At 50.2% G+C, this 13,809-nt stretch overlaps 1 protein-coding gene across 1 annotated transcript; it reads left to right on the top strand.

Moving 5' to 3' along the window:
* The first annotated feature begins 187 nt into the window (after positions 1-187).
* Positions 188-12,083, top strand: ZMYND12 (zinc finger, MYND-type containing 12). Its single transcript, XM_009335245.1, has 8 exons — positions 188-216; positions 1,084-1,225; positions 5,812-5,983; positions 6,967-7,136; positions 8,528-8,650; positions 9,529-9,649; positions 10,635-10,780; positions 11,950-12,083. The coding sequence occupies exons 1-8, from the start codon at positions 188-190 to the stop codon at positions 12,067-12,069; spliced, it is 1,023 nt and encodes a 340-aa protein (XP_009333520.1). The 3' UTR covers positions 12,070-12,083.
* Positions 12,084-13,809: the final 1,726 nt, after the last annotated feature.

A 13,809-nucleotide genomic window follows, 5' to 3' on the forward strand; every position in this document is an offset into this window, starting at 1 on the left:
CCAGGAGGCGGGAGCGGTCCTGGGGCAGAGGGACAGGGCAAGAGGCAGGGACTAGCCCCGGGGCAAGGCTCAGGACACAGGGAGGAGGCCCAAGACGAGGTCCAGGAGGCAGGAACAGGCCCAGAAGAGGGCAAGAGGCAGGGACTAGCCCTGGGACAAGGCTCAGGACACGGGGAGGAGGCCCAGGATGAGGCGCAGGAGACAGGAACAGGCCCGGTACAGGGCAAGAGGCAGAGAGAAAGCCCAGCACAAGGCTCAGGACTCGGGGAGAAGGCCCGGGAGGCCGGAACAGGCCCAGGACAAGGCTCAGGGCACAGGGAGAATGCCCAGGACGAGGCCCAGGAGGCAGGAACAGGCCCAGGGCAAGGACTGAGAGACGGGGACAAAGCCTGCGACGCGGTCTGGGACACAGGGACAGGGCAAGAGGCAGGGACTAGCCCCAGGACAAGGCTCAGGGCACAGGGATGAAGCCCGTGTGGCAGGGAGGGACGAGGCTTGGGAGAAAGCTCAGCAGGCAGGGATGAGGCCCAGGAGGGAGGCAGGGAGAAGGCCCAGGATGCGGCTCAGCAGGCAGGGTAGCGGGAACTGGAGCGGGCACGCTCAGCAATCGCTCAGCTGGAGCGTTCCTATCCACGTGAAGTGGTGCCCGCATCAAACAGAGAGCGGTGCAGTGAGCTTTCTAGATGTTTACACAAACATCTTCCACGGGGTCCTCAGTGAAGTCATACGTTAACTATATATTTCATTGGTTTCACAATGACTTGGGGTTTCTTTGGCTTTGGGGGGGAGGTTTGTGTACCGCACTGTTGAAAGCCAGGCATTTGCTCAAACCTAACTGTATCAGGAGTTTTGCGAGTGATTTAAATAAGGTTTTAACATGCAGAATCATGCTCACTTGGCAGGACAGCGCTGTGTTCCTGTTTGGGAATATCAAGTATATATTAGGTACTCCGTGATACCCACAGGCTGGCGGCTGTTGTGGGTAATTCTTGTGGTGAAAGTCCAGAAGATAAAGCAGGCAATAATCTTTCCTTACATCATTTCCAAGCAAACAAAAATACCGTTCTTCCCTTATTTTGTTAGTGATGTAGATCATCAAAAAGCTGACTGGGTTAGTATCCACGAGCGGATATGCCAGCTGCTGATTCCAATCCGTACATCCCTCCCTTTCCTCCTTTCTGAAAAAGAAAGAAAACATGGCTCGGAACAGTTGGTGAAAAGGCAGGTATGTACAAAAAAACCGAATACCGCTTCAAAGTGCTGCCAGTGAGATTTCATGAGATCTCTTCCTCCTATATTGTGATGTATGTAGCGCTGGGAGGGCACCTCCGTGGTTGGTCGGTACGTAGTTGCAGAGCTTTAATTTTTTTTTTTTTTTGAACAAAAACTCTGTAATAAGGGGAGTGGGAGCATCCTCTCTCTGCTTCTACGAGCCTCTTGCCTTTTTTCGCAGTCCTTACTCGAAGTCCTGAGCTCCCTCAGGCGGCGGCAATCCTGGATCTCCCCGGTTCGTCCGGGATCCAGCTGCGTTTTGCTCCTTACAGGCTGTCCTCATCCTTCGCTGATGAGAGGGATTCCCCTTTCTCCAAGCGGGGGGAGGCAGAGAAATGAAGTCCCCTCCCTTTGTTTACCTGGCCAATTTCAAACGCCCTTTCCCACCAAGTACGGTCTTTTATCTCTGCTTTTTGGCCTCGTGGGCGGTGCAGATGTGCAGCTCCTTTTCAGCCCGCGCGGTTTTGAACTCTTTTTTTTGTTTGTTTATGGGATGGCAGGATCTGCTTTTCCATAGTGTTGATGAAATAAAATAACCCACCCAAATACATCTGCTACTTAAAATCTTGCCCATAAAAATAAATTATCGTTCTGTCGCTGCATAACTCCTAATCGCAGAAGAATAGGACAACAGAACAGCTGAAAGTGAGCTGGTTACAGTCAAACGGTGCCACTGGGAAGAACATCATTAATCTTCTGGGTTTTACATCCTGTATTATTTTTAGGGTTGTTTCTGGGCCAGGTGCTAGTACTTTGGTGGCTGGCTCGTTGCTGCAGCCTTTCTTGGGAGCATCCAGAAAGAGAAAGTCCAAAAGTCTACCTGCGTAGACAAAAGTCCCGCTTGGTGAAAGCTTGCGACAGGCTTTAGGCAGCAGATTCCTTTTAGGCTTTGTAGGAATTAGGCGCTGACAACCCAGTTTGGTTTTGAAAATCCCATCTGTTCGAAAATCACGGGCAAGATTGCTGACCAAAGTCCGAAGAAGGTGTGTTAGAACAGCGTGTCCCAGAAGCGTCAGGAAAAATGCAAAAGCTCCTTTGTTCCAGGTTACGTTTCAGTTGATCTTTTATAAAGTCTGCAAAGAAGCGGAGTTAAAATTGGTCTTACTGGGGGGGGTGGCGGCAGGGTTTTTTTTGCATCCTTAACTGCTTAAAGCTTTTCCAAGAAACTTTACGTACGTTTCGAGCGCGGGTGTTGAAAGCACCTGTTACTACATCATTGATTTTATAGCAGCTAAAATTATGCTTTATAATGACAGAAATCCACGTGACCGCCAGATCAAGGAAGTACTCCTTGATCAGCTGGAAGCTAATCATTTGGTTTTATTAGGTTCCAGGGGAAGACAGCAGGAAGACGGGGCTGGTGGAGAAGGGAGAGTCACTCCTCTTGATGGGAGTGCACACCTAGGTTAGCAGATGGCAGCTGCAAACCTGCAGCTTGGGCTGAGGCCTGGAATGACGTCATGGGAAAAGTCATAGAGAGCAGGCTCCGATTTTTTTTTTTTTTTGAGGTAGAGGGGTTTATAGGATCTTTAACAACCCTATTACATTTGTTCTTTGACCTTTGTCTCCAGACTATTTAAATAAAATAGATTCTGGGAACGGTATGTGCAGGGGCACTTTGTCTTCCTTCTCTCCTAAGAAAGGAGTGCCAAGGCAGAAACATCTTGTTTGTTACCCGTTTGCTTTCACAGCAAGACTGCAGCTCCTAGCCCTGAAATGGAGTCTGCCTTTATGTACAGCAAGGTATAGCGTAGACAGCATTGGGCCTAGACTGGCTGACAAGGGTGGGAAGGGCGGGGGGGGGAGGGGGCGGGCATTTACGGGCCTCATTTTACTGCCCGTCTCAGTGTCTTCATGATTTTCCTATTCACAGAGCCAACAAAAATGCTTTGAAGAAGGCCTTTGGAGCGCAGGGAAAAGCTACGTAGTCTCACGACGATCAGAGAAAAAGCCTTCTGCTCAAAGCCTGCCCATAGGTTTATTATTTTTTGAACGTTTCTGCTGTACTTCACAAACTCCCGCACGGTGTTTGTTTAGAAAACTCTCAGCTCGAGCCTCAGTCAGGACACAGGAAAGCTCGTGCACATCAAAATGCCCTGTGGCTTAAGGGCAGGCGCATGAAGCTGAGAGCCAGAAGGTTATGAGTTTCATACCTCGTCTGTACTTCCAAAGCTTTTGTTGATAGAAATCTGCTTTTGTCAACATAGCCGGGGGGGTGCCTGCAGACAGTACCTCCGAACTGACAGAACTCCAAGTTTCTGTTTGTAGAATAGCCTCACCTGCCTGCGTGATGTCAGCTTACTGCAGCCCCTGGGTACGGGAAAAGGTCCATGCCTCAGCCAGCTACAGCAGTCCTCCAGCAGCGATGCTGGCCCCGCCGACTGCAGGTTTCAACTCAAACCGACTGGAAGCCTGCCTTCCTCTTTAAGTCGTCGTTTCTTCGAGCCCGCCATCATTTTTGGTGCCTGTGAGTGAGTAAATGAATGTGGCACCGAACCCCAAGCGTGTTCCCAACCCCCCGCTCCCACCTGGAGCAGAGCTGGGGTCCTCAGCCGCCGCAAACCCCAACTGGGGGAAAACTGCGTGGGGGCATCTTCAGAGAAACCTCTGTAATTGCAACACACATGAAAAGAGCCCAAAGTGTGCAGGTCCGGGGGCGTGGGGCTATGGGCAAGATGAAAAACAGTGCAGGGCCAAAGCTAACGATCCCCCCAAGGCTTGTAATTGCGCAGTCTTAGATATTCAGTGCTGCAGGGCTTCTGAGGTCTCCTGCCCTTTCTTCTCCTCCTGGGAGCTGTGCAAGAGTCTAACCCTGAGCGTGTCCTCACTGCAGATGTTTTTAAGATAGCTTACATCATGGGAAGCAGCAATGATCCTATTGACAAGGAGTGAAAAAAAAGAATGATGCTGATCTCCAGCACCTCCCCAGATGACAATCTGCTTGATACCCACGCACCAAAGCCCGTGCCAGTTGCGACAGAGAAAGAGTGGCATGGACAGAAGAGGCAGCCTGATAAATAACAGCTTTTACTGCTCCTTGCCCTGAGCACGTGCTGACTTTCTCCTGGGCGCCACACGCTCCCCCAGCACGGCTTGGTTTTGGTGCGTGCCTTTTTCACCCTCTGTGTGCTGGCAGCTCAGGGGCTAGAGAGGGGATGACCACTGTGTTTTCTAGCTCTTGGCGCTCCTTGCTGTAGCAGGGTGCTATCGCTCTGGGGTGCGTTCTTCGAAGGTCTCATTTGTCCAGAAAGGATGTCCCTCTATCTCGGGAAACACTCGCGGGTGTTCCTTCACCTGTGGCATGATTCCTTCTGCCTCTCTCTAAGTGCTTAAAGCTCAGCCAAAGCCTGGCCTCCAAAAGCACTGGGATTTGGTTTTTTCTGCCCTCTGCTCAGCCACAGCTGTAAAACAGAAGGCAGCAGAGAGGTAAAACGGTATTTTCTGCCGGCGCTCACTGCACGGGCCTGCCCGTGCCTCCTAGCAAGAGAAGAGCGAGTGCCTTGCTGACTTACCACGGCAGCACTGCTAGGCACGCCAGCAACAAGATTTCTTTCCAGGTAGCTTTCCCGCTGCACCACTTGTGTGAAAAGCCGACGCAGAAGTGTTGGGAGTTGGCAACGATTACGCTGAAAGCAAAGAGAAATAGATAAATAAGCATCCTGGCTCTTCTTCACCGGCATCCCTCAGCACGTTGTGAGGGCACAAGATCTACAGTTGCTGTAGAGCTCTTGGCAATGAACAGGCATTCGAACGGAGGTACTTTTATGGAGCTGGTGGATAGATCAGATGCGGCGAAGGGTGAAAAGACCAAGAGCGGCGTGGACTGCTAGAAGCAGCAAAAGGCAGGAAGCAACCGTACGTAGGGGAAGCATTATGGATTCTGACAACAAAGAGAAATCCTGCAAAAGCTGCTTGACCGCCAAACCCGGCTTGGGTGATGGCCATCCAGGAGTATAAGTGCGTTAGGGTATTCTGATTTTGACCGGCTTTCCAGACTCCGCACCCAAAATACCCGGCCCAGAACTGGCCGGGGGAGGGTGGGAGGAAGCTGCAGCACCGTGCGAGGGGCTCTCTCCTCGCTTCCAGGCCGTGCCTCATGCAGCTGGAGGTGCGCCGTGCTGGCACCAGCTTGGCAAACCATACGCTCCGCTGCCTTGCTATGAGTCACCGTTATTACCGTCAGCAAAACCCCGCCGTAGCCCCTTTGTCTAATCTTTCCTATGGTCTTGTGATGATCGTTTTCTGTGCTTCACAGCTTTTATTGCTGCAGCCTTATTAGCCCTTTTTCGTAGGCGTAAAGGATTCTTCGTTTCATAAGACACCACATGACCTGAGAGGATGTCCAAAGCTGTTCCTGCTAGAAGTAGGAACGAAATCCAGGCTCTAATATGACAGCTTTAATTTCCATCCATTAATTACAGACAGAAAGAACATTGCAGTCACCGTTTTACAGTTTGCAAACTTGAATGTAAAGAGAGCGTGCGTTTTATTTCTCCTTATCCCTTGCTCACTCTGTCCCATTGCTATGTTTCCCTGCAGAAATACGTCATCGATCTGGCGTACAGCACAGCCCAGGAGTTTGTTTTGGATGGAAAGCATCAAGAAGCGATACCTGCAGCTTTGCATGCGCTGCGTTTCAGTGCTGAAGTGTACGGCTCAAATTCTGTGCAATTGGTGCCTGCTTATCTCCTCTTGGCTGAGGCCTCCGCTGGTAAGTATTGTCTAAACAGTAACGTTGGCAAGGGCAAGACCTCCCGTGGGTCAGGTTTCTGGTTTCCTTTTACCATTTATCAGGGAAGGACCAGCTCTGCGTTTCAACATTGTGCCGTGCCTCTACCCTGCCCTGCCTCAAGGGCATTTCAGAGAGATTTGAGAAGTCACACCCTGCCCCCCTTTTTCTGTGTGGGTCTGGGGAAAAGAATCACTCATCGGTGATGAGAGATCAATGAAAGCAAATGAAATGTTTTCTCCATCTCTACCGATTCCCACAAGAGAAGCAGTATGAAAATCCATTCTTTACCTCTGTGGCTTCGTATGACTCTCAAAAGCATTAAGTTCCCGAGGGTGGTTGGTTGCGCTCTTATCTCAGGGAACCAGCAAACATTTCTGAGGCCAGGGCATCAGAGGAGTGCCTCGGTTCATTCACAAAAGCGCGGTCTGCCTGAAGCGGAGCTTTTTCTCATTGACTGTATGCTTTATAAAAAACGTCAAATTAGGATTCTGCGTGTGGAGGGCTGCTCCCCTCAGCTGCAGACGTAAAGGACTGAGAAACCGCTGTAAATCATTGCCGTGACAGGCGTGCACGCAATGCTGTGCTGGCAGAATTGAGCTATCTGAAGGATTGTCATAAATGGTGTGGCGAGAGAAGGGAAGGAAAATCCCATGAGTAATTCTAGTGTGATAATACACGAGTCATTAGTGGCTGCCTGTAGCTAACCTGTTTTGAACACGTGTTTCAGAGGTATTGAATGCAGCGCACAGTTTCTGGTTTCTCTTGTAGCTCTAGACACTCAGCCTGCCCATAAATTAGATTCTGAACACCTGCTCGACTAAGGAGCACTTAGGGGAGAAGTGGGGAATCCACAAACTAGGTCTCCATATCAAGCTACTGCAAAGGATTAATGGGCAGTATTCTCTAATTTTCTAAATAAAAAAAAAGTTCTTTATCCTGCTTATTTCTACGTGTCATTTCAGGTGTTGGCCATTTTCCAGAGGCGTTGAAGTATCTCTCCCAAGCTCAGTGGATTGTCCTCAGAACTCCAGACTGCAGTGTTGCTGTTCAGTGTAAATTACATCGTAGTCTGGGACTTTTCTGTGCTGCTGAAGGAAACTTTGAACAGGCTTTATATCACCTGGCCAATGATGTAAGCCGACTCAAATACAGAAACGCTTCAATTTTTCTTCCTTCTCTAACATTTCCAGGTCGATGTGGAAGCCCCAGCAGACAGATTTGTAATCCTGATTTTAGGTACTGAGAGGATACATGTTATGGACACCTGAACTGTCGAGATCTAGGACACCTGTGTATCCATGCGCTACCAAAGTTGTGTTTTACCAGTTATCCTTGTTCCCTTGAAGTGACATATACCTTGTCCTTACTGCATCTGCTTATAGATTTATCTGTCAGCTTGGTTCCGGTCCTGAGATGAACAGATAATCCTCCCACCCCACCCCAAACTGATATAGTTGCCTTTTATTCAACAGATAAGTTACTTTATATTTTGGCTGTCATTTTCCTCAATGCTTCTCTGTTAGACAGCAGTTCTCTGTCAGCCGTTATTTAATGAATGCCTTATTTAACGATTTAAGTGTCTGCTTCAATAGTGTTTTCCCCAGCCCAATCTTTTTAGCCACGAGAGCAGTTTGTCAGATTTGAAGTGGCTATTGCCTGCTGTGTTCCTGAGGATGCTTTGCCTGTCATTTGATCCCCCAAAGGCAGATGAACTCCGCAACATCCTATTTATGTCCCACGTAGACTAAAGTTATCCAGTGCAGAGTGATGTGTACTCGCTACTGTTGAATTTGATAGTAGCTTTGTGTGGACGTAAATGATGACACACGGTCGAGAATTTGATCCTTTCTATTATAATACGTACAACCCTGTCTTCGCTTAGTCTGTAAACCTTTTGGGAGAGATTCCCCGCTGTGCCATTGGTTTTTTTTAGATACCCTGGATCTGGTGCCTGAAAGGGCGTTGGGTAATAGTTTTTTGCTATTAGCAAGTCGCTGGTATGTCAGAGCAGCCCAAGACCTGCCTGAACTTTGGCTGCGTGTCTGAGATCTGCTGAGAGTCACACGCCAGCTCAGAATAGCTGGAATGTGCCACTGCCTTCCCGCTCCCCCGGCTCTGGCTGGGGCTTTGGGCAGAGGAACGGGCGCCGCGGGCAGGACTGGAGAGCTGAAAAGCGGCAGCAGGTTGTGCGTTTGAAGGCGAGAGACATACGGGTTGCACAGTGAGAGGAGGAGATGTGGGAAACCTGCCCCATGCTTCAACGGGGTAACACGCTGTGCTAAGCAAGGTTCCTCTGCCCCAGCGAGCAGGGGATTTGGGGGTGTTGCATTCCTTCGCATAAAACCCAAAATACAGCTTTTTTTAGTACCACGTTTTACAGTCATAATCAGGCACAACTAACGCTATAGTTAGGCAGAAAAAAATTGAATGCTTGCAATGTTATTAATCCATAATGAAAAATGTCCCGGGTTTGATACGAACGTTAAACTTCCGCCTTTTTTTTTTTTTTAATATTGATTTCAGATTTACCTTGCTAGTTCTACGTTTGGGCTAAAATCCATTGAGGCCTCTGGAGGGTATTTCCACATGGCTAATGTTTTCTTTCGCCAGAACAAAATGGACATAGCAAACTCGCTCTATGCTGAGGTTGGTAAAACCAAAGGGCATCCTCTATGTACTTGGCAGTTTTTTTCTGTTCTCTTCCCAATGTTTTTCCTGTTTCTGACTGCCCTTGATGTGATGGCGACCATATCAAGTGCCAGCGTTGCCTTTTAGGATCAATCTCAGAAACCCTTTTCATACTTAAATTCTCTGAGTTAAAACCAGGAGAGAGCAATTTCTGCACTCGGTTGAAAATTGTTATCCAAGTTGACTTCAACTTGGGCAGCCAAACCTCATTAAAAACCAGCTTTGCTACCAAATACCCCGCGCCGGAGGTTAGAGAGAGTCCCGCAAGTAGGGAGGGTTGCCAAGGAGTTTCCATAGCCAGGGAAGAGTGGCTGAGCAGCAGTGGGATACAAACGAGCCGTGTAAACTTTACGCTGAGGATCAGTGGAAGGTCACACTGATAAAAGATCGTCAGAACAGAGGGATGAAGCAAGGGAAGTAACAATTACCTCATCGCTCTAATAACTGGGGAAAAAATGAGCTTGCGTTTGTTGAGCTTGATTTTCTGTGGAACCGAGGCTTCGGCAGCTGTGCAGTCTGCCGCCGTCCCCCTTGCAAACTTCAGCCAAATTTGCTTTTGGTTAACAATTTGGTTAGATTTGTTCAAGTTTGATGAAAATTAATAGTCAGCCGGAGAAGCGAGCTTCCAGCTAAGGCTGCCGCTGGGGGCAGAACGGGCCGCTCTCCGCCGAGCTCTGCGTGAAACATCCAGCTTGGCAGCAGCCAGCTCACTAACCAGCAGGCACTCCGGTTATTGCGGCAGGGACGTGCATTGCAGGACACGTTGTTTATGGAACAACTAGTTGCTAAATACCATCTATTCATACAAGTGAAATAATTCATTTGTTTCCTGATAGGTAACCGACATCTGGCATGCCTTTCTTGTGAAGTCAGTTCAAGCGCAGGAGCAAATTCTCACATCGCGACCAGAAATGTCTCCGTTCACCGAGGACAAGGAAGTCAGCGACTACTGTATGAGTAAGCACCGCTATTGCGCAGAACCGTTTGGAAGACGGGATTTTAGAGAGTCCATACATCCCGCTGTTCATATTGACGGCGTTGGGTTTTGCGTGGCATTTCTGTAGACCAAACTTAATCGGAATCGCGGGTATTTCTGATGTTGATGCTCAGTGGATCGTGCTGGATGAAACAAACGAGGCCGCTTTAGGAATGAGGGTGTTCAAGTGGAAACGGGGCTTTGCCCTTTTTGTGTACGTGCTCCTTTTCACAGCGCCCTCGGCAGTGACTGTAACAATACGAGATTTTGCCTTTCGGGATTCGATTCCACTTCAACATTCTCATTTCTCTGCAGCTCCTTTGTCTCCATTTAATTACGTGAAAGTGACATTTCATCTCACTTAGGCAGGCTTACAACTCTGTCTTCTGAAGCAGTAGGACACGACGGAACAGCGTGTACTGATAATTGGATGTATTAATCCGGACAATACTCTCGGGAGAGGAGCTGGGGAATCTCTCGCTAGGACATAAAGGTGCATAAAGCATTAGGAAATACGCTAGCGTGCATGGTGCTGCCCTACGCTCCGCTGAAGTCAGGCTGGACTCTGGTCCTTCTCTTCTTTCTGCCGTCCGGGCCAATAAGGATATTGTCAGAGAAGAGAAACGTTTCTGTAAATCCCTTTACCCGGGCATTGTCTCCATCCAGCAGGAGCCACGCCAAGACGGGGCTACACGATACCATCTTCGGCTATGACGGGAGCATGAAAGTTGCTCTTTTCATGCAGCTGTTATGACTCCACATCCTTACTAAAGGCTAATCAACGCAATTACTGACTGGATGAAAAGATATCTGTTAATGGGTGTGGAATTTGCATGGAGCTGGGATACCGCGTTGATGCTTGTAGTAGAAACGCTTTGATGTCTAGAAGAGATAATTGGACAGTTTTGAATATATTATCTAGCATGCATACATACATCCAACACGATTGTTTCGTTCTTGACGCAGCTGAAGCCCAGCAAGCTGAAGCAATCCGAGTACTGAATGCCGTGTTAGGTGTCAGAGAGCAGGCACCAAAGCAACAACCTGGGGAAACGGCCAGAGTTTTGCACGCTCTCGCCATGCTTTATTACCTGGTCCTGGATTTGTCGAAAGTAAGTCTCGCCTGGCGGAAGGGTCCAGGAGGGTTGCCTAACTCTGTTTCAGTGCTCGCCCCAGCTCATGAAGCCGCTTGCCTGCGTTCACCTGACACCTCTCCCGAGTCCACAACAGCCTTGGGGCGCTGGATGACCGAGGACAAAGCTGCCTCGGCAGCTCTGCGTGAAGCCGGCTCGCGATCTGCACTCTGTCAAGGCTAATAAAGCCCCCTGGATCTGTTTTGGTCTCTGCCAGGCCATCCACAGTGGATCCTGTAGTTATCCACTTTTTCTGGGTTCGTCCTTTACCTGGGACACCCTGGCAGCGTAGCTGCCTGGCACAGGCTGCATGCAGACGTCAGGTCAGGTGTTGGGCAGCGAGCAAGGCACGGGCCTTGCACGTGTCTCTCCTTGAGCCAGGCTCCCTGTAATTACCACTGTATTAATGCAGGTTCACTCTCTCGGACCCCGTAATTCAGTTTTGAATTTGCACCCCTGTGTTTTTACAGCTGAAAATTTCAGATGCGGCTGCTAACTTCAGAGTGCCCGATTCTCTCTGTTAAAAATTGTTGATTTTGAGGAAGTGCTGAGCAGTAACCATCTGGAAATCAGGCCTCTTTGTTCGGGCTAAGCACTCAAAAGCCCGAGTTTCTTCTGCCTGTGTTTTGGAGGGTGAAAATACAGATTACTGATGGTCTCTTCATTGTATCGGAGAAAGCCATAATGATGTGAGTCAGTGTTTGGAAGACACAAAGAAGCAAATTCAAATTAGAAAAAAGGCACGGCTTTATAACTGTGAGAATGCCTAATCCCTGGAAGAGCTACCGAGGGAGATGAGGGATTTAGTTCAGACCGAGTCCATACAGCTGGTTTTTTTTTTCCTGAAATAGCTTTGGGAATGTTCAGATGAGCTGCTGTGTTAGATGGGAGGTAACGATCTCCAGCGCGGGGGGCCGGGGTTAGTAATCTCTTCCGTCTGCACCACTGGATCCTAAACACAGTATCTGCTGGCAGCTTTACTCTCCCCTGTAAAGCAGCTTGTGCGGGTCACCCTCTGAAGCAGGCGGCTGAGTGGCTGGAGGCCGGGGCCGCCCCCCCGCGGGATGAGCCGCTGCAGGTATTTTAACTACACCTTGGGAAAAGCCAAGTTCCTGACAATTACTTTGTCTTTTCCGTTTTCGTTCCAGGCTCGTGAGGTGGGGATGAAAGCCTTTGACCTGGTGAAACAACTGCCCCAACAAGAGTCTCTAGGAGCCATCGGTCATCTGTTACAGTTGATTAACTCCAAGCCTTCCCACACAAAATAAAGAACTCTTTCTACCCGAGCCAGGCGTTTGACTAGGCTGCTGAAAACAAAAAGCGCTACAAGCCGCGGGTCCTTTCTGCTGCTGTCATCGCTCCCGATGCGTCCCTTGCTGTCTCAAGGTGCTTGAAGATTAAACTTTTCGGTACGAGTTAATTTTCACGTGCTGATCAACCGCCGCAGACTGTTACGGAATAACAGCGTGAGGGCGGGAAACAAAAGCACAACCAACACACGCTGCATAAATCATTACCTACCCTATGAATAAGCAAACAGCCTCTTACGTCCCCACATTGTCTGTCCAGCAGCTAAGACCAGCTGAGATGTGTTTGTTACCGGTTTCCTCGGTTTGCCTTTCAGTTTGATGAGGGAGATACGAGGGAAGGATACGGGAGGGGCCCAGGGAAGGTCTTCGCTGCACACCTGACCTGGGTGGTTGACACCTCCTCCTCAGGCCCTGGTTGGGCTTCATCAGGTGTTGCACCCCTCTGCAGCGCCCCTCCACCTCCAAATCTACCGTCTCTCGTTTTGCAGAGCTTTAGAGGAGTCTCGTAGCTCTGGGCACCGAGAGACTCGCTTGTTCCGCTCGTGGAAGAACTCGCATCCAGGGGGGGACCACGGGAACAGCGTGAGGGACTATAAGCGGTCTTGAGGGAAAGGATTAAAAGGCCAGCTAGCTCCACTCAGAGCTTCCAGCCCAAAGGAGACGTGGTTTCCTCGTGGCTGGGAGCGCCTCAGCGCGTAGGCATCCCGTTAACTCCGACGCCAACCTCAAGAGGAGGAAGTCCCTTGTGTCACCACGCGCTTCCGCCCACAGACCTCCACCACGCGCGCTCCCAACCTGCGGCTCTCACGGGCTTCTGCCCTGGAGAGCAGAGAGACCGGCAGGGCAGAGGGGCCGCGTGACCCTCGGTGCGAAGGTAAAGGGAACATTGGCGAAGGGCTAGAGGCGAGCGCGGCAGGGGAACAGCGTGAGGGACTATAAGCGGTCTTGAGGGAAAGGATTAAAAGGCCAGCTAGCTCCACTCAGAGCTTCCAGCCCAAAGGAGACGTGGTTTCCTCGTGGCTGGGAGCGCCTCAGCGCGTAGGCATCCCGTTAACTCCGACGCCAACCTCAAGAGGAGGAAGTCCCTTGTGTCACCACGCGCTTCCGCCCACAGACCTCCACCACGCGCGCTCCCAACCTGCGGCTCTCACGGGCTCTTCTGCCCTAGAGCAGAGAGACCGGCAGGGCAGAGGGGCCGCGTGACCCTCGGTGCGAAGGTAAAGGGAACATTGGCGAAGGGCTAGAGGAGAGCGCGGCAGGACGCGGTCGGTGCGGTGAGCTCGGTTCAGACGCCGAAGCATGTGACAGCCTCGCACAGCTGGGAAAGAGGTTAAGGGAAACTTGCCCTGCTGCTAAGGTCTGAATTCAGCTGAGCTCTAAGCCCACGATTAAGTCTCATTTACTTCAGGAGGATTTATGAGTGCATTTAATTGCCTTGCTGAATTGGGACGGAGTCAAGTACGCTTTTTAAATGTTTCGTCAAGCTGGGACCTGAGCGATTAGAAGGGATTCGGGCTGCTGGTAAAGGGAAAGCCTCCGCTTCAGCCCATGTTCGTTACACGGGGAGGGGGAATGGCGCCGGTCGGGGTGCACGAGGGGCCCCACGGCTGACAGGCTTGTGGGATGGGTGGGAGACCCAAATACATCTCCCTGCGGGCGACGGTGGCGGACACGTCCACCCTCACCAGGTCTCGCCAC

The sequence above is a fragment of the Pygoscelis adeliae genome, unplaced genomic scaffold (assembly GCF_000699105.1).
Source record: "Pygoscelis adeliae isolate BGI_AS28 unplaced genomic scaffold, ASM69910v1 Scaffold542, whole genome shotgun sequence".
Classification (NCBI taxonomy): domain Eukaryota; kingdom Metazoa; phylum Chordata; class Aves; order Sphenisciformes; family Spheniscidae; genus Pygoscelis; species Pygoscelis adeliae.

Excerpts from the sequence above, each read along its gene's own strand:
- ZMYND12 (XM_009335245.1), top strand. The coding sequence starts at position 188 with ATGAGGCGCAGGAGACAGGAACAGGCCCG. Across the intron at positions 217-1,083 it reads AGGAGACAGGAACAGGCCCG|TGATGTAGATCATCAAAAAG; the intron begins GTACAGGGCAAG and ends TTATTTTGTTAG. Across the intron at positions 8,651-9,528 it reads CAAACTCGCTCTATGCTGAG|GTAACCGACATCTGGCATGC; the intron begins GTTGGTAAAACC and ends GTTTCCTGATAG.